Genomic DNA, 26,594 nt, shown 5'->3' on the forward strand with positions numbered 1-26,594 from the left:
CTCTCTCTCTCTCTCTCTCTCTCTCTCTCTCTCTCTCTCTCTCTCTCTCTCTCTCTCTCTCTCTCTCTCTCTCTCTCTCTCTCTCTCTCGGGGTCTGGTCTCCTGGGAGGTGCAGGTTCTCCACCACTGAGCCCCAATGGGAGTATTTCTGTGAACAGAGGCTTACAGGTCCCAAGAGAGGAAGGAAGAAAATAAATCTCCTGGGGCCCCTTAGGCACCCCACAGCTATCTCTTGCCAGTGAGGGTCCTGGAGCCTGTACTGTCCAAACAAGATTATAGTAGGGAGCCCCAGAGGTGGGGGAAGCCTTCTCTCCACATCCCTCCAGAAAGACTTCCAAGTGCTTTGCCCCATGAGACTCCTCATGGCTCCCTTCTCTGCCCTTGTCCCCCTGGGCCTGCCCAACACCTCTTCCTTCCCAGGCTAGTGTGAGTGGGTTGGCTAACAGCAGCAGATCTAGGCTCCCCCTTAACTCCTTTGCCTTCCCCTGGGAGCGTGTGGAGAAAGACCTCTACCCCGGGGTGGGGGTGCTCAACAGGCCCCAAGGGAAGGGATACTTTCTGGAGAGTGGTGTGGCTGAGTGACATTTCCTAAAGGCTTACCCAAAGCAAGGCCTGGCAAGGACCAGATGCCCTGAAGTAGGTCTGAGATGAACATAATCTGAGAAGCCAGAAGAGAATTCCAAACCCACGCTGCTTATGAATAACGCAGTGTTAAGACCAAACCCCATATTGAGCAAACACACCAGCTGGAAACAATAACCCACATATTTGACAAGGTATTAAGAAGTAGTTAGAGGCCAGGTGCTGGTGGCTCAAGGCTGTAATCCTAGCTACTCAAAAGACTGAGATCTGAGGATTCCAGTTGGAAGCCAGCCCAGAGCAGAAAACTCCTTGAGACTCTTATCTCTAATTAACCACCAAAAAGCTGAAGTGGAGGTGTGGCTCAACTGATAGAGAACTAGCCAAGCTAGAGAGAAGCCAAGCTAGAATTCAAGGCACTGAGTTCAAGTCCCAGTACAAGGGGGGTGGGTGGAGAGGGGGAAAGATCAATAAAGCACTTAAACAAGATTTATTCTCAATCAAAGTTGGTATTGAGTTCTGCCAACACAAACCTGGGTTTCTGAACTTCATAATAATTAATGACAGAAGACAATCTGAATGCATTGTGATTTCTTCCCACTGTGTTCAGAGTCTAGGGCATCAAAGCATACCCAAGAGGGTCAGGTCACAGTTCTTTTCTGACTGATTAGTTTCCCCCACTAAGGAGAAGTCTCCAGGTATCTCTGACTTAGTGAGCTGGTCACAAGAGGCCCACACTCTGTGCCCAAGGGCCTGATTGAACCTGATCAGGGCATTTGTGTATCAGGGGACATTTGCATATCAGGGGGTATTTGTGTATCAGGTGGCATTTGCGCATCAGGCCTGGCTCTTGATAGGTCATCCTCACATCATTCCCGAAGAAGTGGTTGCTGTTATTACTGTTGACCTCTGCACATGGGGAAACTGAGGCACGCAACATTTAGGGACCTAACCAAAGTCTCAAACTAATCAGTAGCTGAAGCAATGGGTGCTCTAAGTTGGGTAGTCAAGGCCATCAACCACTGTGCTACCTGGCCTGTCAGGAAATGTGAACTGTTGATAATTCCATGAGCAAGGCCCAGGAGCACAATGCAGAATGACAAGGAAATGGCAAGCTGCCATCATGATATATTTGTTTGCTTAATCTTAGGGGTTGAGATCTGTGAAAGAATTTTCCCAGACGCATGTCGTACTCGTCTCTATCTGAAACACGTCTGTTTCTATCCCTGGATGATTCTCAGCCCACTCATCAACAATTGTCTTCGCAAAGGCCCAGCAGATACTCACTGATTTTTATGCCGCCAAGCACAAAGGCCCCTCTGCCTTTGAAGAGCCTATAATACCTACCTACCACCCCTACCCTTCTCCTGAGCAAGGCCAGGCCTTGCAGAAGTCTTTTTTTTTCTATCAGTGCTGGGGCTTGAGTTTAGGACCTTGTGCTCTCACTTGACTTTTTTTGTCTCAAGGCTGGTGTTCTACCACTTGAGCCACACCTCCAATTCTGGCTTTTTTGGTGGTGAATTAGAGATAACAGTCTCATGTACTTTCCTGCCCAGGCTAGCTTGGAACCATGATCCTCAAATTTCAGCCTCCCGACTAGTTGGGATTATAGGCATAAACTACCAGTGCCTGGTCCGGAGCTCTTTAAAGAACTATATTGAAGGTTCTGTCACCTGGGGTCAGCTGAGACTTTCAGTAGTTGAGAGACTGAACCAGAAAAAAAAACCCTGGGGATACAGGCCACAAATCATCTCTCCTTGACATGGGCCAAGATGGGACACAAAGGGCCCAGAGCTATGGGAGGTGCTGAGGGGTTGGCTAAAGTCATGGGGTCCTCTTTTCATGAGTTGTTGAATGAAAAGGAGCAGTCTCCTCACCACGGAGAGCTGTCCATCTCAGTGATTCTGTGTCTTCAGGCTTCGGAGACTAAAAATGGCCCCAACCAGGATGAGAACAGGGGGTGAGATTGCACATTACAGCCCTTTTCCTGCCTATAATTGGCCATGCCCACTTCTGAAGGGGACATATATATTCCTAGAATACACAGAAGTCCCGGTTCCCAGTGCCTACTAATCCTATGCCTGTTAACTTGCCCAGCATAAAAGCTTTTTTTGCCCACCAAGGTAGGTAGGGACCCCTGTGGGAAAACAAAACCATTCCTCACACTTCAAGGTACAGTCACACCCACACACAAAAAGATTGTCGCAATACTGAACCCCAAACTGAAGAGTATATGATGGCGCGCTTTCATGCTGCCCCCAAGGGATTTCTTTTAGTATCCAAAACACAGTATGCTATTCTAAAAGTTGTCCAGCAGGGCTAGGCACAATGGCTTATGACTGTTACCCTAGCTACTCTGGTGTCAGAGACTGGAAGAACTACAGTTCCAGGTTATCTGGGACAAAAAGTTCTGGAGACTCCGTCTCAGCCAACAAGGCAGGCATCTTGATAACTCCAGCTATACAGGAGGCACAGTAGAAGGATTGCAATTGGAGGCAGGTTTGGACCCCAGTCCTCCTATTTGTGCTTTCCCACATTGCTAGGATGACAAGCACAACTGCCATTCTTAGATATTGGTCAAGATAGCATCCTGCAGCCAGGCACAGGCAGCTCACGCCTGTAATCCTAGCTACTCAGGAGGCTGAGATCTGAGGACCATGGTTCAAAGCCAGCCCTGGCAGGAAAGTCCATAAGACTCTTATCTCCAATTAGCCACCAGAAAACTGGAAGTGGTGCTGTGGCTCAAGTGGTAGAACGCTCACCTTGAGTTGAAGAGCTGAGGGACAGCACCCAGGCTCAGAGTTCAAGCCCCATGTCCAACCAAAAGAAAAAAAAAAAGCGTCTTGCCATTTTTTTTCTTTTTTTTTTCTTTTTGACCAAGGCTATTCCCACATTGGGATTCATTGATCCCCATCTCTCAAGAAGCCAGTTTTACAGATTTGTGTTACTACACCTTGCCTGATTCCCCATATTTTTTGTTGCTATTCTGTTTTACAACCCTAGTCAGCTACTAATGTAATTTCTATCTCTGCAGATTTCCCCATTGTGGGTACTTCACATAAATGCAATGAGATATGGTTGTGTGTGATTGGCTTCCTTATATTACTCAGCATGATGTTTCATAGTCATCTATGTTGTAGCATCTATCAGTACTTCTTTCATTTATAGGACTGAATAGTATTTCAGGCTTGGGCTAGAGAAGTGTGGCTCAAGCAATAGAATACCTGCTTAGCAAGCACAAGATCCTAGATTCAAACCCCAATACCAAAAATGTTCCAAGCTTAAATGGCACATTTCACTGGTCTACTCATCAGGAATGAGGGAACTGCTGTTTGTTTGAAGATAGTTCTTTGCTTGCTTTCTCAATCCTGATCTGTGAAGGTGTCACAGAAGACAACTAGACAGAAAACAAGTCCCAGGCCACTGTGGGCCTTCTTTCCTATCTGCAGGTATGGTGTGTGTGTGTGTGTGTGTGTGTGTGTGTGTGTGTGTGTGTGTGTGTGTGTGTGTGTGTTAATATGCTTCAAACAAGTTCTCCAGACTGACTCTTGGGGCTGAGTGAGGTAGTAGTTTCTGGAACTCTGTGGTTTCTTCTGCCTGCCTTTGTCCATCTCAATCCTTACTGCTATCCTCATGTTCGCCACCAGAGGGCACAAGACACCAGCAGTTGAGAATGAAAGATTGGGGTCAAATAGGCTAATACCCATGTGGGTGGATCTTGAAAGAATGTGGTCTTCACCTGATCTTATTTCCTAGAATATATCTGTCTCGGGGATATATCGTTCTAATAAGCAGATTCTTTTTATAGCTAGATTTATAATCAGCATAGTTCTAAATATAAAGAACATTCACAAATATTTTTCTTAGTCTCCTACTCCTTTTTGTATGCCCTTCAGTCTTCAGCAACAGCAGCAGGAATCTGGGGCAGAGACCAATTATGCAGTCCTCACATTTACAAGATGAAAAAATAGACTCAATCGGTGGTTCTGCACATCAATGAGCCTACGGTTGGCTGCTCCTGGTTGGAGGGGGAAGGAGGCATGGCAGTGTGGCAGGAGGCTCAGACTTCTTGGTGCCTCCTCCCAAAGCACCAACTTAGTTACCCACTCAGGTGGCTCTGTTTTCATAGGGAGGGAGGAACACTTTGGAAATGGCCTCCAAAATCAGAACCTGGTGGCACACAGCAGTATCTTGAGATCCAAGATCTGAGCCTGAGACCAAGAGCAAAAGAGACATGTGTGCTGCAGGAAGAAGACCTGCACACGTCAGCACAGCAGTGACCATGTCTGTCAGAGAGAACAAAAGCAAAGGCCGGGCCCTGGTGGCTCATGTCTGTAATCCTAGCTACTCAGGAGGCTGAGATCTGAGGATTGTGATTCAAACCAAGCCTGGGCAGAAAAGTCCATGAGACTCCCATCAACAATTAACCACCCCCAAAGCAAGAAGCAGAGCTGTGGCTCAAGTAGTAGAGAGCCAGCCTGGAGCAGAAAAGTTAAGGGGTAGTGCCTAGGTTCTGAGTTCAAACCTCAGTACAAGCACAAAAAAGAAAGACAGAGGGGAGGAAGGGATTGAGGGAGGGAGATGGAGGGGGGAGATGGAAGGAAGGAAGGAAAAAGGAAGGAAGGAAGGAAGGAAGGAAGGAAGGAAGGAAGGAAGGAAGGAAGGAAGGAAGGAAGGAAGGAAGGAAGGAAGGAAGGAAAATGGAGAGCTGAGCAGCAAGGGGAAGAAGGGATGGAGGACAAATATAGAATGAACTCTCAGGGACAGGAGCATAATCTCCTGAGAAGTAAGGTGGGGTGAGATATAACATAATTTTCTAGAATAAGAATTGAGGGGAGGAAGAGGCCACAGGACCAGCATCTTCCGTGCAGGGGGATGCTCTGTGGCCTGGTGGGGTCAAATATTTGCCATAAAGCCACCAGAAGTGAATTTCAGAAATGATAGTTACAACCAGACCCTAAGAGCCCCCTCCCTACCCTCTGAGTCACCTCTGGCCCCTCATTCAAAGATTCACTGAAACCTACTTGTTCTGAACAGTTCCCTGGCAAGAGTGACAGGAGAGCCGCTCATGCATCGCTTCTCTCCCTTTCCTGGTCACGCACAGTCTGGTTTCACATAGGCAGGGACTCCCTGCTGCAAGCAGTCTCGGACACAGCACAACCACACATCTCAGTTTGGTTGCTCTTTTTATTCTGAAGCAGAGGAGGAAAGCATAGGGTGTGTGTGTGTGTGTGTGTGTGTGTGTGTGTGTGTGTGTGTGTGTGTGTGTGTGTGTGTGTGTGTGTGTGTGTGTGTGTGTGTGTTAGAGTGTCTTCCTAGCCTAGCATCAAGCTCGGCCCCACTTTTTCTTCTATCTTCAGCCTGGCAGAGGGAAGCCCACCTCCAGGTGGCAGACCTGCTCTCTGGGGTTGATCCTTACAAAGGCGCTATTTAAAGTTGTCTCCCTAATTACCTTCTAAGTGCAGAGGGGTGGGAGCTGAACACTCCACTGGCAAACGAGTCAGGGTGTTGGATAAAGCTTTAAAGACATTGAAATGCTTGCCTAGTGGGAAGGCTGAAGGTCACAGGTCATAGGTCATAGGTCGCAGGTTGACTAGGACCTGCACACTGGGGATTGGTCGAGCTCTCTGGCTCCCCCCATGCCTGGCTTCTGCCCTCTGTGGAGCCTGTTCTTTTCAAGTCAGTCGATCTAAGAAAGTGAACAACCCTCATGTTGGTCCTTCCAACCCTCTGAGCAAAGCACTCCAAGGCCAGTGCTGGGGAATGTCTGGTTCAGGAGGCAGGGCACGTGCAAGACAGGGGCAGGGCAGGGGAGTGGGGGTGGGTGAGGAGGACAGCCATGTCCTTTCCTCCATTCTCAAGCTCTCAGTCCTCCTGAACAAGGAACAAACTGGCCACCTCTCGTAGCCTTGGCTTCACGCTGGACACCCTCCATCAGATGGGCCATGCCACAGTGGGAGGTGGGTCCCCTTGGATGCCTGTGTATGCATGGGGGGGGAGGACTCCGGGGGGGGCTCAGTGTACGGTTTGGGCAAGTTGGGAGAACTAAGTTGCATGGTAGAAACAAAAATCCACAAGAGACCATTCCAGACTATGCTCAAGAAGAGACCCGATGAGGTGTCCAGAGCCCAGAAAGTTCCTAAAAGTTGATGTTCTTCAAATCCATGGAGCAGCGATACTTGCCATCCGAGAACCTCAGACAAAGCAGGCTGGGCAGGCAGGGACAGGTGTGATGCTGGCGCTTCCTGAAGAAAGGGAGCTGAGGAGAGAAGAGAGGCACGGCTACTAGTCACCGGGAAGCGAACTTCCCACAGGAGCCTCAGTCTCCCCGGCCCTCCCCCACCTAACACAGCGATGAGGGTAGTGACAAGGTGCATGGTGCCAGCCACACACCAACAGCACACAACACAATTGGAGAGAAGCTGGGACTTGTACCCAAGCAGCCTGGCTCCCCAGCCCCGGCGCCCCTGTGCCCACAAACTCTCCACACATGCCCCTTTGCTTTCTTTCAGGGACTCACACTTTTGCTATTCAGGGACTCACGCGTTTGCGTAGCTTTTTTCACTCAAGGTCCCACTGGAGACACACCTCTACTTCAGTTTTGGCTGGTTAATTAAAGATAAGAGGGTTTTTTTTTTTCTTCCTGGGCTGGCTTTGAACTTTGATCCTCAGAACTCAACCTTCTGAGTAGCTAGAATGACATGCATGAGCCACCAGTGGCCGGATCACACACATTTCTTTTGAGTGAATATCCACGGCTCTCTTATGTGCTCAGCTCTGTGGGTGCCCCTGGTATGAATGCCAAGTGACAGGTCCCATGCCTGCCTTCTAGCCCACATGCCATAGGAATGTCAAGCTTCTGGGGCTTGAATAGAAACAGGAACATAGGTCCAGCACCAGACTCCCTGGTCTGATTGCTTCCCAGGTCTGAAGCTTCCTAGCTGAATGACATTCGACTATTTGGCCTTGCTGTGTCTCAACTTTATTGCCTGTAAAATGGATTCATTGCAGTTACCATGCAACGGTTGTTTTTTTTTTTTAAAGTATATGTGTACAAAATGTCTAGGGCTGGGTGCTGGTAGCTCACACCTGTAATCCTACCTAGCTACTCAGGAGGGTGAGATCTGAGGATCATAGTTTGAAGCCAGGCCAGACAGGAAAGTCTGTGAGACTCTTATCTCCAATAAACTGCTCCCAAAAAGCTGGTTGGTAGAGTGCTAGCCTTGAGTGTGAGTGATAGAAATACAGCCTTGAGCATCGGAGCTAGCTTTGAAGTGGCTAGCTCAGGGATAGCACCTAGGCCTCTGAGTTCCAGCCTTAGGACCAGCACCCAAAAAAAGGATGCTTAGTATGAAAATTCAAGAAGGAAACACTAAGAATTTATTTTCATCACTACAGAGGTCCCCACTGTGTCTGCCTCACACATCCAAAGTAACAAAGGCTGACCATGACTACTTCTTCAGTTTCCTCAGCTCCAGAGGGAAGTGAGAGGGAGGCCAGGATCAGAAGGGAGACTGGCGGAAGATTCTCTGAACATACATGAGCACAAGGGCCTGTCAAGGGAAATCACCAGCAGCAAATAAGACACCTGAGCCCTGGCTGGCAGCATCTGGTAAGCCCGAGTGAAGGCCTGGCCCCATGAAGGCCCTACCTGGTCCTGAGGATACTGGGATTTGATTAGCAGGACCTCACATTTGCTAGGCAGGTGCTCTACCACTGGAGCTACATCCCCAGGCCTTCCCTGGCTCTTCAACAGTAGAGACTCCTTCGTTTTACTGAGCTCTGTAAGCGATGAACTAAAAGGGAGCCAGAAACAGAGCCGGAGTTAGAACATTTAGAATTTGGAGGAATAAGTGCCTTCTTTTATCTTTTTTAAATTGTTTTATAAAGATGATATATAGAGGGATTACAGTTACATGCGTCTAGTAATGAGTGCATTTCTTTTTGAACAGTGTCACCCCTTCCCTCACTCTCATCCAGTTTTCCCTCCCTTCCCCACTCACAAATTCATTTTCAACAGTGTCTAATGAGTACCACCACTGTATTTGTTCACCCTTTGTATGAGTGCCTTCTCAATTTGTCTTACTCTGCTCCAACCTTGTATAGGAGGCCATTTTGTGGGCATCTCAAGAAAGCAAAGGGCCTAAGTGCTGGTGGCTCACACCTATAATCCTAGCTACTCAGGAAAGTCCATGAGACTCTCATCTCCAGTTAACCACCAGAAAACCAGAAGTAGTGCCATGGCTCAACATGGTAGAGTGCTAGCCTTGAGCAAGAGTTCAAGGACAGAGCCCAGGTCCTGAGTTCAAGCTCAATGACTGCAACAACAAAAAAAAAAAATGGAAGGAAAGAAGGGAGCAAGCAAGCAAGCAAGCAAGCAAGCAAAGTTATCCATTCAAAATACAAATTTGAGCTGGGTGCCTATAGCATTGGCTAGGATTACTGAGAATGGAGAATTATCTGAGAATGGAGTTTTAAAGCCAGCCCTAGCAGATAAATACAAGAGACTTTTATCTCTAATTAACCAGCAAAGTGCTAGAAGTGGAGGTGTGGCAGAAGTGGTAGAGTACCAGTCTTGAGCAAAAACCTGAGCAACAATATGAGGCGCTGAGTTCAAGCCCCAGTACTGGCACACACACACACACACACACACACACACACACACCACATCTGAATTTGTCTAGTATACAAGATACTTTAGACTGAGAGGTCTGCTCCCTTCAATGTATACATGAGGCTCTGAGTTAAGCTAATTGCCCAAGACCAACACAGCAAATAAAGGGTTCAAGATGTCCAGTCCCCAAGTATAAGAGTTTGTGTGATGAGCACTGCAACATCAGTGAGCTACAACTAGAGTTGACATCAGACACCCGTAGTTCCGGAAAGCTAGATGTTGTAGTACACACTTGTGAACTAGGACTTGGGAGGCTGAAGCAGGAGTGTCAAGTTCCAGGCCAGCCTGGGCTATCTAGCAAGGAAATCTGCAGTTCCAATCACACTGTCCTATTGGCTGTGCCTCAGTTTCGACCCCCCCCCACCCCCCGCCGTGACCCAGGATTTCTGAAAAGATCAAGTCCATAAGCATGGTTCTCCAGCCTGTCTACAAGTCTGGAGGTAGACAATGCTGCCTGCTGAGGGCAAACAGCAGCACTCATGGCTACCTGCTCCCTCTCTGATAGTCAGGGGTTGGATCTGAGTTGCCCTCTCTCACACTAGCCTCGGGAGCCTCCACCTCTGCAGTCCTGGTGAAGCCAGGCCCCAGGATCCCCTGGCTGGCCCACATGTGTGCCCGCATGGTGGCCAGCTCGATACCTTGTGGCTACCCGGGTGGCACTCCTCTCCCTCTCGTCCCAATGGGGTGCACATCCTCAGCCCCCGAAGCCACAGGCTGATGGCGCAGCACGTGCCGGCGCCACACTGGACATCCCGCTCACAGGCCTGCAGGGGTAAGAGTGAGAGGGGACAGTCCATTAGTGCCCATGATGGACCCTGAAAGGTCTAGCCAGTATCAGGGAGGAAGTGGCTGAGTGACTCAGCCTAATCAAGGCATCTGGGGCTATGCTTTATAGCCCCTGCTCCCCTCCTGGGCAGGGTGCTGAGGACTCAGTAGAGTATCTGTCACCATCCAGCATTGGGATGGGGTTCATCTTCCCTTAGCATCCAGCCTCTAGAAGCCCAGTAACCATGTGTCTCTCTCCAGTGCTTCTCTGCTGGCTCCCAGATACAGTTAGACTCCCCTAGATTGGCATTCCAGAATAGGCCATATGGTGTGGCCTTGCCGGATTTTGTCAAGCAGGCCACCCAAGGCCACACAAGGCCACTGTACACAAAAGCTAAGGTTAGGAACACCGACCTGTGAGCTGCTTCAGACTCAAGAGGAATGTGACAGAGAACCTTCCAAGCTACCCCTTCCTGAAAGCAGCCGTGTGTCCCAACTGAGCTGAAACTCAAAGCTGGGTTCTGATTTGCTCTTGGAATATTTTCAGGCTGCCCAGGAAGAAACCAGAAGTTTCCAGTTCCTGCCCGTGACAGGTTCTTGCCCAGCTCTCTACTTTCTCATTTCATGGGCGGAGGCGGGGGAAGAGGATGTCAAATCTCTTCATCAAGAAAAGGAGAGGCAGGTGACAATATGGCTGCCCATTTCCAGTCCAGTGAGGGGCCCCAGCTTCCACCCCAGCAGCCCCTTAAGAGCCAATGGTTGGGGGGAAGTAGACCCTGTTTGACTCTTGGTCTCTGGCGGGCATGGGATACAGTGTCCCCCACTGGAAGGAAGAGACATAAGGCTTAGAAATCACCGTCCAGGAGTAAGGAGTATGGAAGGTGTCAAATCTGGTCACTTTCTGAGAGACAGATGTGAGGCAGCTGCAGAGCCTGGCACAGGTGCGTGGCTGGGCTCTCCTGCTTTGCTCAATGCCCTGCTCGAATAACTCACCTCATCAGCCACACATTTCCTCTGCGCCCTCCTAGCTCTCTCCCTCATTGTGCTCACCTGTGTAAGTGCTCTTTCTCCTCCCTCAGACCTGTCTGCCTGGCTCGAGTGTCCAGGCTGTCTCTATGAAGCCGACCTGAACATCCAGGTCCTCTCATCGGGCCCTGCCAGGCATCCGTGGCTTCCGACCTGCCTCTTCACTTTCAGGCCATACCACCAGCAGCCAGCAGCCAAGGTTCATGCTTATTATATGTAATTCTGCCTTCACCCTGTTACTCTGGGGACCCAAAACTTAATGATTGTTCTTTTGAACGCTGTCGCTTTCTTTTGAAAAGGAGAAAGAAGTTGTCTCTTCTAGGAGCATTAAAACAAATCTGATTTCAGGCATTGTCATTACTCCATATTTTCCTTCTCGATGCCAAAAGCAGAAGGAAGTTGAAATAAAAGTTAATCCAGACCCCCCCCCCCCCCTGCCACTTTCTCTTTCTCTCTCTGGACTCTTAGCTAGGAAATTCTTAGGTTAAAGCAGTGCTTTTGGTTTTAATAAAGGTAGTCCTGCCACCATAATACAATCTGTGCCCATCCAAAAGGGGTGTAAGGCACTGCCAGAAATCTGAGGAGACACCACCACCCCAAGTGTTGGGACACTGAAATATGCTATGAAGACTGCCTTTCTACCCCTCCATTGCTAGGGTATAACCAGCCAATGTTGGTGTCCCCTATGCTTCCCGAAAAACTCACTGGGCATGAAATGAAGGAGGTGTTTTGAGCATCTCTAGGAGGCAGCAGAGATGATGTGATGCAAACACAGCCAGACCCCATGGCCTTTGGCCAACCCAATAGCCCTGTGAACCAGACAGCACAAGATGCACACAAAAGATAAACTAGAAACTGGATGCTGGTGGCTAAGGCATGATAATTCTAACTATGCAGCCTCTAACTATGAGGCTTCTAGATGGAAACCAGCCTGAATAGAAAAGTCCATGACACCCTTATCTCCAATTAACCAGCAAAAAATCTGGAAGTAGATCTATGGCTCAAAAGGTTGAGCAGCAGCCTTGAGCAAAAACTCAAAAGTGAGCCTTCTAGGCCCTAGTACTGGCACAAAGAGAAAATCAGGGTCACTAATCCACTTTGCAAAAGAATTCCTTGTTAGAAAACAGGGATCTTGCTGGAGGCTGAGATCTGAAGACCATGGTTTGAAGCCAACTTGGGCAGGAAAATCAGTGAGACTCATCTTCAATAAACTACAAAAAGAGTTGGAAGTGGAGCTGGGCTCAAGTGGTAGAGTATTAGCCTTGAGCACCAAAACTCATGGACAGCTCTCAGGCCTGGAGTTCAAGCCCCAGGACCAGCAAAAAAGAAGAAAAAGAAAAAAGAAAAAAAGAAAGAAAAGAAAAAGTCTTCATTTTACCAAAAGACTGAACTTCAGAGTTCTCAGTACTCTCCTAGTGCACTTTAAATAATTTGATTAATACACAGCTTTTCCAAAGCCATCCATGTTCATCAGTGGGATCGAAGTGGTCTGAAGATCACATGCAGCCCCTCTCTAAGAGAGAAAGTATCTGATGGCTACTCCTGCACCCTCTACATACACACCCTCCCCTGCCCTTCTCTCCACACTTCTCCCCTTGCTCTGTTGGTTCCCAGGCACATGTCCCATGCAGACACTGAGATTGTCCTGAAACCCAAACATAGAGAATGCTAGAGACTTACCCCTGTGATCACAGCACAATCAGACACGGTGACTAAGAGGAGAATGACCCAAACTTGCATGACACCCTTCATGGCCACTGGGGATGAATGAAAGCCAACACTGCCCTGATCTGATGCCTTGGTGACTGGCAAGCTAGAAGGCCAGGCTCTTGTGCCTTTCTTCCTCCTGGATTTATATGGTCAGCTCCAGGACTGCCTGGCGATGCCTCATCTCTGCTCTTCCCTCCCTTTACCTACGTTGTTCGGATGATCTCAGTGTGAAGATGAGACTGGAATCACTAACGATATCACATCGCCATCAGAACTAATAAAAATGGACACATCGCGGACTTTGACAGTTGTTCTAAGTCTTCCGGGAACGCTGCGCTTCACACAGAGGTGTACATTTTGCTGCTTACTCTCGTCTCCCTCAGCGTCTTCCCTAGGCTGCTCCAAACAGGAAGAAGACTTAAGAAGACTTTGCTAATGAATTAAGGGATTTGCAACATTGTCATTTTTCTTCCCTTCATGAGACTGTGCAACATGCAGGATTATTGATTTGATCATCCTCAAGCCAGCCATGCCCTAGGTGTTTACATGGGCACAGCACAGAGGCAGATAGCAGAAGAGACAAAGGGTTAGATGGTGTCTCTGGTCCTCTGAAGGTTACAGTTCCAATAAGGAAATGTTGGACAGTAAGAAAACAAGTCCTTGTAGGAGTTCATGAGGATCTTCTAACAGGCTCAAGACAAACACCAGCAAGAGTCACTTCTGCCACTGCAGAAGATCAGCAAGCATACGGGTGCCACAGAGAAGCAAGCTTGGGCTGGGCTACAGCTAAGAGTCCCAGGAGCCACGCAATGCTGGCCTTCCTGTCACATACAGTGAGTGTGAGAGTAGCCTTACTCCAAGCAGACAAACACTGGAGTTTCAGATGGCTATCTGATAGGAAGGTGGCTCCACATAGCTTCTCTTGCTGGGGGAAGTATGGGGGAGTCCTAGTTCCAGCTCTGTCCACTCCAAACAACCCAGGGAGAGGTCCTGGATTTTTTATCTAGCAATCCAACTTCTTTTCACAACAATACAAGATGATATTTTCTCTATGGCATCTTTTTGCATACTGTTAACGCAAGCTAGGCTTTCTGAATTCAACAATCCAAGTGCAAACCCTGTGCCAGACCTGGAGCTTGATTAGGGCCTGGATTCTGTCTTTGAACTTTTTTCACAAGGCTAGTGCTCTACCACTTGAGCCATTCATCTTCTTCCAACTTTTTGGTGGCTAATTGAAGATAAGAGTCTCACAGACTTTCCTGCCTGGGCTGGCTGCAAACCACAATCCTCAGATCTCAGCATCATAAGTAGCTAGGATTACAGGTGTGAGCCACTGGCACCTAGCTATGCAAAAGGTTTTTTGTTGTTTATTGTTGTTCTTTTTTTTTTTATCAATCCTGGGGCTTGAACTCAGGGTTTGGGGACACTGTCCCTGAGCTTCTTTTGCTCAAAGCTAGCTCTCTCCCATTTGAGCCACAGGGCCACTTACAGCTTTTTCTGTTTTGTGGTGCTGAGGAATGGAACCCAGGGCTTCATGCATGCTAGGCAAGCATTTTACCACTAAGCCACATTCTCAGCCCTACAACCATTTTTAGACACAATGTCATACATGGAAAATTCCACAGCATGAAACTTCATTGAATTCAAAAATTCTTTAAAATATTGTGCAAAATTACCTACATATACAAGATATATATGAAACAAAAAATATGGTATTTCTCTAAGGTATTTCACTGTACATATACAGATATTCCAGAATCTGAGAAACCCTGAACTCTGAAATTCTTCAGATCCTAAGCACTGAGGATAAGGGGTACTTAATTTGTAGATTTTACGCGCACACACACACACACACACACACACACACACACACACTACATAAATAAAAGATTTCTATAGTCAAAGATTCGGAGAAGATTGAGTTACACATATTTAATGAGCTGCTTTCTGCAGGACTTTTCAGGGCCTTTCATCTGTGTTAGCATATAAAATGTCAAATGGAAAATGTAGCTGTTAATAAGTCCCTAACATATTATTCACAAAGCTCTTTTTTCCTTGACGTATCTGGTGGGGAAACAAAGTCCCACAAAGAAACCATTACAGGCAGTTATAAGTAGAGAGAGAAAGGTCCCAATGGAGCTAGACAAAGCTGGGAACTCAGCCCCCACACAGGCAAACACGTTGACTTTAGACTGATTTGTTCACTAGCTTCACCACTTTGAAATACTGCTCATGCTCCAATGCTCAGTTTTCTGAAAGCCTCTCATTCTCACCCCTTCCCTCTTCAGCCCCTCCCAGGACACACAAAATCTAATTGTCCCACACAATTACAATGAAGAAATTGTGGTGAGAAAAGACCCATTGCAAAACAAAAGCAATACCATGAACTGAAACCTTTTCTTTCTTTCTGAATGTTAAGTGCTTGAGGAAACGCCTGTTTAATTAGAGAGGTGAGCGAGAACTAGGGACTTGATGGGAATCCCAGGGGAAGGCCTGGGAGCTGGAGGAAAAAGCAGCTCTCTGTCTTTAACTGGTGACTGGATTAAACAAGTCTTCATTGAAAGCTTTCCTTGCTCGGATTGTATGGAGCTCAGGAGCTGGAATTTCTCTATATATAACCTGGGCAGGGATTTCTGTGTACAAGGGAATGTCAGCAGTTCTCTAGACACAAGTAGAGTTAGTTGTGTGTGTGTGTATGTGTATGTGTGCCAGTTCTATGACTTGAACTCAGGGCCTAGGCACTGTCCCTTAGTTGTTTTTTTTTTTTTTCATTCAAGGTTGGCACTTTACCACTTGAGCCACAGCTCTACTTCTGGCTTTTTGCTGCTTAATTGGAGATGCGAATCCCATGGACCTTCCTGCCCCAGCTGGCTTCCACCTGGGTTTTTCAGATCTCAGCCTCCTGAGTAGCTGCAGTGTAGAAAATGAGGGGATTAAGCAGGCAGGAACTCTAGGAGGCAAAGGCAAGAAGTCAGAGATGGCGTGAACTGAGGAGTGGTAAAAAGTGAGGGAAAAAATGGGACAAAAAGTGCTGAAAAATGTTCTCAGTTAAGAGAAGAAAGCTAGTGGGGCAAGTACACTGGGCAAACCTTTTCCAGGCTTCTGAACAGCCAAGAGAAAACAAAGCAGGTAGGCAGGCAGGTGGCAAGGCAGCGTGCAATTGAACATTTGTAGGTGTTACAGTTCCTAGGCCACTCTCACTACTAGACTATATTACTTAAGGCAGTAATAAAGAAGCATATAGGACTCTTCATCCGGAGACAAAGGTGAATTTTTTCCTTGTTTCACTTTAGGAGGGATGTATCCACTGAGACGAGATGCCAAGCTCTGTTTTTCATGAGATTGTTTTACCTTGGAAAACAGACTAGAACAGAGAATCAAAATGACTGTTTTGAATGTCTGTACCTGCCAATAGGGAAGCATTCCTTTACAGAGACTCACATCTTGAACAGGACAAACACACAGTAAAGAAAGTGGGAATAGTTCACAGAGATGGGTGGCCTGTGGCTGTAAGCAGGGTTGGTGTTAAAGCAGACGGTACCGGAAGAGTTTCCACTTACTTTCATTTTCTTCTTGTCAGAATCATGAACCATGGCATGCTGAATGAGACTTTGATACCGTGAAGGAAAAAGAAAAACACAATTTTAAAAACCTCAACGTGTGGTGTTTGTTAACATGAAAATGCAATGAACTGTCAGCCTTCAAAACAATAAAAACAAAAATAAAGAAGCATATAATCAGGCACTGGTGGCTCATGCCTATGATCTTAGATACTCAGGAGGCTGAGATTTGAGGATCACAGCTCAAAGCTAGCCATGAGACTCATGTTTCCAACTAACCAGCAAAAAGCCAGAAGAAAGCCAGGTGAGCTCAGGAGGCTGAGATCTGAGGACCATGGTTTAAAGCCAGCCCAGGCAGGAAAGCCATTTCTCAGCTCCAATAAACTACAAAAAGATCCAGAAATGGATCTCTGGCTCAAGTGGTAGAGTGCTAACCTTGAGCAAAAAAGCCCAAGGTCAGCACCCAGGCCCAGAGTTCAAGCTTCAGGACAAACAAAAACCAAAAGGCCAGAAGTAGAGCTCTACCTCAAATTGTAGAGCACCCGCCTTGAGCAAAACAGGCGCAAGTATGAGCATGAGGCCTGAATTCAAGCCTGTCAATACTTACACACACACACACACACACACACACACACATACATACATGTATATATTGCCATATCACAAATATTCCTTTGTTGTTGTTGTTGTTTTTGTCAGTCATGGGGCCTGAACTATGGGCCTAGGCACTATCCCTCAGCTCTTCAGCTCAAGGCTAGCTCTCTACCACTTAAGCCACAGTGTCACTTCCAGCTTTTTCTGCTTATATGGCACTGAGGAATCAAACCCAGGGCTTCATGCATGCAAGGCAAGCACTTTACCACTGAGCCACCTTCCCAGCCCCTTAGCATATGTTTTGACAATTGTATTTTATATAATTGCTTTCCTCCAAAATCTTATTGATTGTATTTTATTTATTTAAAAACATTCTGAGAAGGAACTGTGGTCTTCAAAGGGTTTATTTACAAGAACAGTCAAGAACTCCTGAGGTAGGCTGTGAAAACCGAAAAGGAAGAAATACTTGATGTAGTATAGTGCAAGAACATAAATTCTGCCAAGCCAAAGAGAAAACATGAAACTAGACAACTCTGAGAAGCCACTGGCAAGAAGAAAAGGGAGGACTAGGAGGAGGGGAAAAAGAGAAAAGAAGAGGAGAAGGAGGAAATTAGACTAAGAAGTTGAGTCTAGGCCAGGTGCTGGTGGTTCATTCCCATAATCAAGCCTAGCTAATTCAGGAGGCTAAGATCTGAGGATTCCAGTTTGAAGCCAGCCTGGCAGACAAATCTATGAGACTCTTATCTCCAATTAGCCAGCGAAAAGCCAGAAGTGGAGATGTGGCTCAAGTGGTAAAGAGTCAACCTTAAGTGAAAAAAGCCAAGCAAAAGTACATGAGTTCAAGCCCCAGTACAGGGGGAAAAAAATAAGTTGAGTTTAGTCGAATCTCTGGTGACCAGACAGAATATCAGGGTCTCAGAGCACAGGAGTATTTGAGTCTAGTCCAGCTACTGTAACCTTAGGCTGAATATTTATAAACAATAAAAATTCATTTCCTTAATCATAGAGTCTGGGAAGTTCAAGAACAGGGTGCCTAAACATCCGCTGTGTGGTAAGAATCTACCTTGCTTCACAGACAGTGCCTTGTTGAATCTTTACATGACAGAGGAGGCAAATGAGCTCCCTCTGCCATCTTTATAAGGGTACTAAGCCCAAGTCTGATGGTTCCACTCTCCTGGCAAGATCGTCTCCCCAAAGTTCCCATTTCTTAATGCCATCGTATGAATTTTAAGGGCATCCAAACACACAGACCAGAGCAGGGAGTGAGGGAAGGCTGTGTCCACACGGAGGGATCATGGAAAAATTGGCTCCTAACCTGGTCCAGGTCCCTGAGTTTCCCAAGCCCATAATACAACTTATAACCCCATACTTGCTCAGCTTCAGAACTCTGGGTTTGTCTGAAGAGTCTCAAGGACTTTCCTGCCCAGGCTGCCTTTGAATTTTGGTCCTCAGATCTTAGCCTCCTGAGTAGCTCAGATTACAGACGTGAGCCACACTGGCACTGGGCAAAACTCTTTGGAATTTAAAAGACCCCCAAATCAAGTTCCTTTTAGCTCTTCAAACAAGTCTGTACCCAAGTAGCTAACTGGGTTTCAAATGATCGAAAGACATGTTTATTCTACAACCAGAAGATAGACTATAATAGTATCAGAGAATATCAACCTAGACTGTCCCTTAACTATCTCAGTCGGGTCCACAGTAAAGTCCCAGCCTAGCATAGCCCTTCCTGTGAGCATGGCCAGGCTTCCCTCCGCTAGCTTCCATCTCTTGCGGTCTGTACTTCCCTTCCATGTCTCTCCTCCACCCAGGCCAGTCCATTCTCATCACTCCAGTAAAGCAGCTCTGTCACCTTTGACCCTCTAAATTCTGGGAGCAAAGTATCATCTTTAGTCTTCCTCTTCCAAGCCACAGATAACTATTCTCCTCTTAAATTTCTCTTCCTTTCATGACATCATTTCCTCTAGCTGCTCCTGTTTACACAGTGCCCTCCAAAGTCTACCTGCTTCTTACTTTCTCTCTTTCTTTCTCTTTCTTTTCTTTCTTTAAGACGAAGTCTTCTCATGTAGTCAGTTGGACCTTGAACCTTCAATCTTCCTGCCTCAGCCTCCCTAGTGCTAGGATCATAGGTATGTACCACCCTACCTGGCTTTTCCTCTGCTTCTGTCTGATCTTTGGATGAGTTCCCTGAAGTTGCATTTCCCTTGTCCAGAACAAATTTCACAGCCTCCTAAGTCTGCACTCTCAGCCCACATGGCCCACTGATGTGGCACTGGTACCCCACTGGCACCTCACAACAATGTGCCCTTATTCCCTGGTGCCCCTTTCCACCGTCATCATTAAGCCCATTTTTATAGATCGGGCTTCTTAGTTGTAAATAACAGAGTACAGCCTGGCAGCCTTAAGTGGAAAGGAATTTAATGAAGACCATTAAGTAGTTCATTGAATTGTTGGGTGTCTTGAGAAATAGGATGGGGTTCAGTGTCCAAGAACAATGCCCAGAAGCACAGCACAGAATTGCCTAATGAGGAAAGCACCTCACAAAGCCAGCTCTGCCCACATGAGCTCCCCCACCCGCGAAGTGCCTGAATGGCCTTCATTCCTGTGGAAAGCACACAGGGGCTCATGATTGCACAGCTGGGCTCTCTCACCTGCCTTCTGCAAGGACAGACCCATCAGAGCCTGCAAATCACATTTTCCTACTTGTCCTCCCAGCATACCATCAGCCACTTGAACCCACATGGACCTCCCATATAGACCTCCCTTGGACCCCAAGGTGCCCCTCCCTTCCGTCTTCACCATTGCTCTCTCTTCCATCTTCACGACTGGCCTCTCCATCTGAGCTAACTCTTGTTAACTCTTGTTTCAGCCAGGCAGCTCAGAGATCTGCCCTTTACCTTTTAGAAATCAAAAGACTCCAAGTCTCCTCATTGCCCTTAGGATCAAACCCAAATCCATAGGCTGAGTCCAAGATCTTGAAGCATCTGGCTCTCCTTTCAGCTTCCTCTCCCTTCATCCCCACCTTTATACTCACCTTCCAACAAGATAAAACTGCCCCCAGTTCCTCTCTGGGCCAGTATTCATCCTTCTTACCTTTCCACATCTTCCCCCTTGTCTGGGTGAGGAAATCCTAGTCTCGTCATCTATTGATGCTGTAAATGTGACAAGTGACCTCACCTCTCTGAACCTTAGATGTATCTTCTGAAAAACTGGAGCCCTCAACATAGAAATAGAGGATGCCACTCTGCAGAGTGTTTAGCTACTAGTGGCTGGCTCTTGGCTCCAAAGAAAATAAGTATCTGTCTCATTCCAACCTGAATATGCCTTTATGTGGGGAGGGAAGATCTTTGTATGTAGATACTACTAAGTTAAGGATTTGGATTGCCAGAATGTATCCTAAATCCAACGGCAAATGTGAGAGAAGAAAAGTCTGTGGTGAAGACAGAGCAGAGATTAGTGATGTTGCCACAAGCCAAGGAGAGCTGGAACTTACACAGAACTGGAATAAGCAAGAGACTCCAGAGAGCTTAAGTACTTAGCTTCAGACTTCCAGATCCTTAAGAGGAATTTCCTACCATTTAAACCACTAAGGGTGTGGCAATATGGCAGCCACTCAATGGACTCATGTTCTTTTCTCTTCCTCATCTCTTCCATCAGATTGCTGCTAACCTGAGGACCCAGGAAACCAGCAACAACACAGTTAAAACTGTTTCTGGTTTGGGGTTGTAGCTTTGTGTCTTGTTTTGTACTACTACTGGGATTTGAACTCAGGGCCTCGTGCTTTCACTTAGCTTTTTCACTCAAGACTAACACTCTACCACTTGAGCCACCCTTCCATTTGTGGCTTTTTGGTGGTTAATTGGAGATAAGAGTGTCTGGGATTTTTCTGCCCAGGCTGGCTTCGAACCAGAATTCTCAGATCTCAGGTTCCTGAATATCTAGAATGGTGAGCTTGAGACACTAGTGCCTGTTTCCTTTACAAACAGTCATCAGAGAAGGGCTTTCAGAAGAATGGAGTTTGTATACAGACATTTCTTGCCCTCCCTGAAGAGTTTGTTTTCCAGATGTTGTAGACTGAGTAAACCCAGGTTTCAGGTCCCCTAATTGCACTGCTCAAGGGAAGATCCGGATAATTAGTAATTGGCTTGCATTTATGTTGGCTTCTTGAAGACATGCTGGGAACTTAACTGATTGTATGTGTTTGCTGTTTGTTTGTCAATCTGTTGTAAGAAACACTATGATTTCCCTGTGATGCATGGTTGTTTTAGCTAAGTGCCCTGCCTCCATCTTAATTCTTAAGGGGTCCACATAGGGAGTTAGAGTCACAGGCCCGGTAAGACAGGCCTGGGCTGGCTGAGGGAGGCTGGGAAGAAGTTGGTCTTTCTTCCCACAACCTCCAATACTCACTGCCTGGGTACACTCAGTGTTTCCACCCCAAGATTTAGTCCCAAGACAACCTGATCCACGTGTCCCCCTTCATGGCACAGTGAAGAAGCCAATGTTCAGAAAGACTCAAAACTAGACTGTAACAGAGTATAAATTCTTCCCGGCTAGGGCAGAGAGGAAAATGAGGTGTGCAGAGGAGCAGTCTGGCTTTAAATCCCAGTTCTGCCACATAAGTCACCCACATAAAGTGACTTTATTCCCTTCGGTCCAAGCCTGGTATCTGTTTTTAATCTCATGTGTTTTTGAAGGGAATAAAGGAGAAGGAGTGGACTGACATGTTTGATTAAACATACTCCTTTGCTTGCTTCTGTAGTAGACTGCTGAGACAGACTGGAGTAAATTTGTACACACACACACACACACACACACACACACACATACACACACACAGAGGCTATTTCACAGAGTAAGAGTAGAATTAAAAGGTAGAAGACTTTGGTCAAGTATCAGGAAGAAAATTCCAGAAAATTGTAGATTTGCTGCCATGCTTAGTTTATTCAAGAAGAAGTCATCTCTGAATGCTGGTGGCTCATGCCTGTAATGCTAGCTACTCAGGCAAACAAGATCTGAGACTCAAGATTTGAAGCCAGCCAGGGCAGGTGAGTCTTTGAGACTCTTCAATTAACCAGCAAAAAATTTCAGAAGTGGAGGTGTGTGGCTCAAGAGGTAGACCATTAGCCTTGAGCCAAAAAGCTAAGGAACAGAGCTCTAAATCCAAAGCCCAGTACACACACACACACACACACACACACACACACAGGTAGTAAGTCTACCATCACCAACAAGGTTGTGCCCAGAGTAGTCTTTCAGATTCTTAAGGACTGAAAAAACTGAAAGAAAATAGCCTGTCATATTTAAAAATAGAATTTTTTAATATATTTTTATTGTGAAAATACTGTACAGAGGGGTTACAATTACGTGGGTAAGATTATGAGCACATTTCTTTTTTTTTTAATTTTTTTTAAAAAATTTAATTTTATTTTATTTGTGAACATACTGTACAGAGGGGTTACAATTACATGGGCAGGATAATGCGTACATTTCTTACCAAGCATTGCAGCCTCCTCCTTTGTTTACCCTTCACATCCCTTCCCAGCCTCCCCCCTCCCCCCCAATCCCAATCCTTCTCTTCCCCCCCCCTTCCCCCCCCCCCCCCCGCACCGACGTTGTAAAGCTCGTTTTGGACATGACAACTTGTACTTCAATGAGCACATTTCTTATCAAGCATTGTAGCCTCCTGCTTTGTTTCCCCTTCCTATCCTCCTCCCCACTCCCACCCCCCATCCTCCTCCACCAAAGTTGTAAAGTTCGTTTTTTTGACATAATGACTTGTACATCTCATTGTTGCAATGGGTCCTCCTGTATCCCTGTTTTTACCATTTTTTTCCCTTCCCCTCCACATATACCAACATCATATATAGTGAAAGCAGGGGTTGTACCATGGGGGAGGGACATACAAGGCAACAAAGACATAATCTTATAAATATGTTAGAAACAATTGCATGAAAGATCTCTCTCTCTCTCTTTCTCTCTCTCTCTCTCTCTCTCTCTCTCTCTCTCTCTCTCTCTCTCTCTCTCTCTCTCTCTCTCTCTCTTTGTCAGTCGTGGGGCTTGAGCTCTAGGCCTGGGAGCTGTCCCTGAACAATTCAGCTCAAGGCTCATGCTCTACCACTTGAGCCATCTCGTCACTTATAGTTTTCTGGTGCTTTTTTTTTTTTAATTGTGATTAAGTGATTACATAATTTCCCAAAATTTCACAGTATTGTGGAATAATGATGCTCATTTAAAGTCACAAGCTCATTCTAACTTTCCTGGAGTAAATTGTCTATCGCAGTCTATAACATATAACGGTGTACAAATATACACCATACATGTGATCAGCAGCATGGGGATATTTAGTAGTGGTTCAACCAGATGAGTGGGAGTTCTTTGTTTCTTAAGTCCTGTTAATTTTGTCGTATCACCTAACATTTTGGATTTAACATCCACTTATCAGGGAGACCATGTACCGTTTGTCTCATTGCTCTTGGCTTACCTTGCTCAACATGATTTCTTTAAAAATAGAGTTTTGATATACACTTTGCAGCAAAACCAATTGCCAGAAAACCAATCCCTTATCTACAATAAACACCCAGGAAGCCAGCCTGTTGCATCAAACTTCAGGAAATCAAACTGCTACCATTCACAATAATCCAGGAAACTGAATAACCCATGTAAACAACCCAAATGACTGGGACTTGGTACCCTAATTGTGTGTGTGTGTGTGTGTGTGTGTGTGTGTGTGTGTGTGTGTGTGTGTGTGTGTGAGAGCGAGAGAGAGAGAGAGAGAGAGAGAGAGAGAGAGAGAATTTACTAGGGCTTGAACTCATGGTCTTGCATGTTCACTTTTTTTTTTTTTTTTGCTCAAGGCTAGTGCTCTACCAACGGAACCATACCTCCCCTTCTGGTTTGGTTTTGGGTTTTGTTTGGTTTTTTTTTTTTTGGTCATTAATTGGAGAGAAGAGTCTCAAGAGATCTATCTGCCTGGGCTGACTTTGAACCTTGATCTTTAGATCTCAGACTAGCTAGGATTACAAGCATCTAGCTAGATTCCCTAATTTTTGTCTCCACTTCAAGTTTAAGATGAATAAAACTATGTATCCCAACCAACTGAGCTCATGACTTCCCAAGGTAACAGCCTCCAATCAGAGCACCAGAAGTCCCCTTTCCTCTCTCCAAAGCCTCATAATCCTCTGCCCGCCCAGGAGATTCTGCCAAGACACAAGTGACAACACAAAGTGGCAATGGCTAGCTTACCTCTACAGCAAAGTCAGGATATGTAGGCTTTGCTTTTCTCATTTCATCTACAGCCTTTCCAATGCTAAAATTCAAATGAATAGATATATGTGTTTGGATGATATACATGTGTATATATCCACATTCCCAAGTATATACCATGTTATACCTACCTGTGGAGCCCTGGGCTCAGCTCATTGACTTCCTGGTCATGTGTAAGCAGGTTCCACTGGTGCCCCAAATATCACATGCTACAGGCCATCTTTGATTTCAGTGGCATCTGAAATGTAAAATTCTACATGAAGTGGGACACTGCTTGCTCATACCTGCAATTCAAGCTACGTAGAAGGCTAAAGTCAGGAGGATCAAGGTTCAAGGTCATCCCTGGGCAAAAAGAAGTTCTCAAGATTCCAACAATTACTGGGTACAGTGGTTCAGTCCTATCATTCCAGCTATGTGGAAGGCTGAGGTCAAGAGGATCACAATTCAAGGTCAGCTCAGACAAAAAAAATTGTGAGATCACTGTCTCAACTGAAAAAATTGAGCACAGTGATGTGTGCCCGTCATATCTGCCAATCAGGAAGTCTAACGGCCTAGTCTAAGCCAGCTAGACAAAATGACACCCTGTCTCAAAAATAACTAGAGCAAAAAAATAACTAGAGATGTTAGAATCAACAGTAAAGCTACTGTCTAGCAAGTGTGAAGCCTGGATTAATCTCCAGCACCACCCCCAACCCCTGAAAAAAGAACATAAAAGTTCCACATAAGCTCAGATAAACCTTACCCAGACAGGATCTTCTACTTGAGGGGTAGCGCTTCTTACCACTTGATTACCCAGAGCACAGCATGAGGATGAGATACACCAAAGGACCAGGGACGGATAGAGGGGACCAGCCACCAGGAAGATGGGCGCCACAGGGTAAGTGCTTCAACCTAGAAGCCCTTAGACCTCTTCTCCTGAGACCCAAGAACAATCTAGCCTCCAACTACAGAACACATTCTTACTTGGCATTTCTTGCTTCCTTGCCTTCCTCTCCCCATTCCTTCCATGTTCTGGAATCACCTTCAAAAACAAAATAAAACATAACAGCTGGGTGCTGGTGACTCACGCCTGTAATTCTAGCTACTCAGGAGGCTGAGATCTGAGGATTGCGGTTCAAAATTAGCCCAGGCTCTGTGAGACTCTTACCTCCAATTAAGCACCAGAAAACTGGAAGTGGCGCTGTGGCTCAAAGTGGTACAGCACTAGCCTTGAGCCGAAGCACTCAGGGATAGCGCCCAGGCCCAGAATTCAAGCCCTATGACCACCACCACCAACAACAACAACAAATCAGAAGCCATGATGTTGTCTCCAGCTTTGCTTTCTGAAGAGCCCAAAATGTTGTTGGACTTAATTCTTCATCTGAAGAGCCCTTGGTAGCTAGTGAAGTCCAGTGAAAAACTGTCACATTGCCCTTCACAGAGTCCTACCTCAGTCTATGCTACATATCTGTTCCATGGTAATTATTTCTCTCCAGAAGGACTGGATCTCTAACCAATCAGGAGACCACGTCCACACTGAGTGCACTGATCCGAAAGGTTATCTCTCAATTCAGACTGTAGATACAGAAGGAAGGGTGGAGTCTCCCTGTCATTCCTACTCAGGTGCAGCCTCTTGTCTCAGGCTGGGGCCACTCCCTCCCCCAGAATCACATTCAGAGCCTGTCTGGTCATCATCAGAATAAAGCATGGGATTAATGCATGCCTGTGGCTAGATATTTCCAATAAATTCCTGGATATTACTATCTGGGATGGATTGCTTCTTCTCTTAAGAGGATTCTCCAGGCACCAAAATCCTCTTTGGTTCATTAGGTTCCCCTATAAATGTCGAGGCCATCCCCTTTGTGGAGCCCAGCAATGTCTTTGAAGTGACAGTGGTCATAAACATCTCAGTTACTACCGCTCCACTGGTCAGGAAGTCTCTGAGACCATCAGGCGGCTTTGGCCTCCTGTACTCTAATGACTCCCAGCCTAGCAGGAAGATGTCCAGCATTACTAAAAGTCAAAGAGGCCCAGAAACCAGGAAAACTGTGTTGAACACAACTCCCCTCCCAGAAACAGTCAGCAGAGATTTCTCTCTCCTTGTCATAGTGGACCAAGGAGAAACCAGCAGTCCATACTTCTTAACAGTTTCTAGCTGAACCAACTTCTTTCTAGGCACAGCTGGAATAGAGTCAGAGAAAGCAGGAAATCAGGAGGATGCTGGGTAACAAGATATGTGAGCCTGAGCCACTAAATCTACCTCTGGGCTCTGTGAGTGCGTGGTCCTGGGTATTCTATTCATAGCAAGAATACACACAGAAAGTTACCCTCAGCAGAGGCTTAGAGGTCTGCCAGCAAAGCATTCTCAGTTTGATCAGTGAGAAACTCATCCAGATATATTGGAATAACCTGTACCACAGCCCAGGACTCTGACTCCCATTAGTTGA

The 26,594-nt window shown here is 46.3% G+C and overlaps 1 protein-coding gene across 1 annotated transcript; it reads right to left on the reverse strand.

Annotated features, from left to right (window-relative positions):
- Positions 1-6,672: 6,672 nt before the first annotated feature.
- On the reverse strand, positions 6,673-12,923 carry Prok1 (prokineticin 1). Its single transcript, XM_042685138.1, has 3 exons — positions 12,725-12,923; positions 9,892-10,017; positions 6,673-6,838 (listed from the first exon to the last, which is right to left on the reverse strand). Exons 1-3 carry the CDS (start codon positions 12,794-12,796, stop codon positions 6,719-6,721), a joined length of 318 nt encoding a protein of 105 aa, XP_042541072.1. The 5' UTR covers positions 12,797-12,923; the 3' UTR covers positions 6,673-6,718.
- Between the last annotated feature and the right edge of the window lie 13,671 nt (positions 12,924-26,594).

The sequence above is a fragment of the Dipodomys spectabilis genome, unplaced genomic scaffold, assembly GCF_019054845.1.
Source record: "Dipodomys spectabilis isolate Male_0828 unplaced genomic scaffold, ASM1905484v1 ptg000002l, whole genome shotgun sequence".
Classification (NCBI taxonomy): Eukaryota; Metazoa; Chordata; class Mammalia; order Rodentia; family Heteromyidae; genus Dipodomys; species Dipodomys spectabilis.

Coding starts and splice junctions, on each gene's coding strand:
- Prok1 (XM_042685138.1), bottom strand. CDS start 12,796: ATGAAGGGTGTCATGCAAGTTTGGGTCATTCTCCTCTTAGTCACCGTG. Junction 10,018..12,724: donor ATTGTGCTGTGATCACAGGG/GTAAGTCTCTAG, acceptor TTACCCCTGCAG/GCCTGTGAGCGGGATGTCCA. Junction 6,839..9,891: donor GCCACCCGGGTAGCCACAAG/GTATCGAGCTGG, acceptor TTCTCTCCTCAG/CTCCCTTTCTTCAGGAAGCG.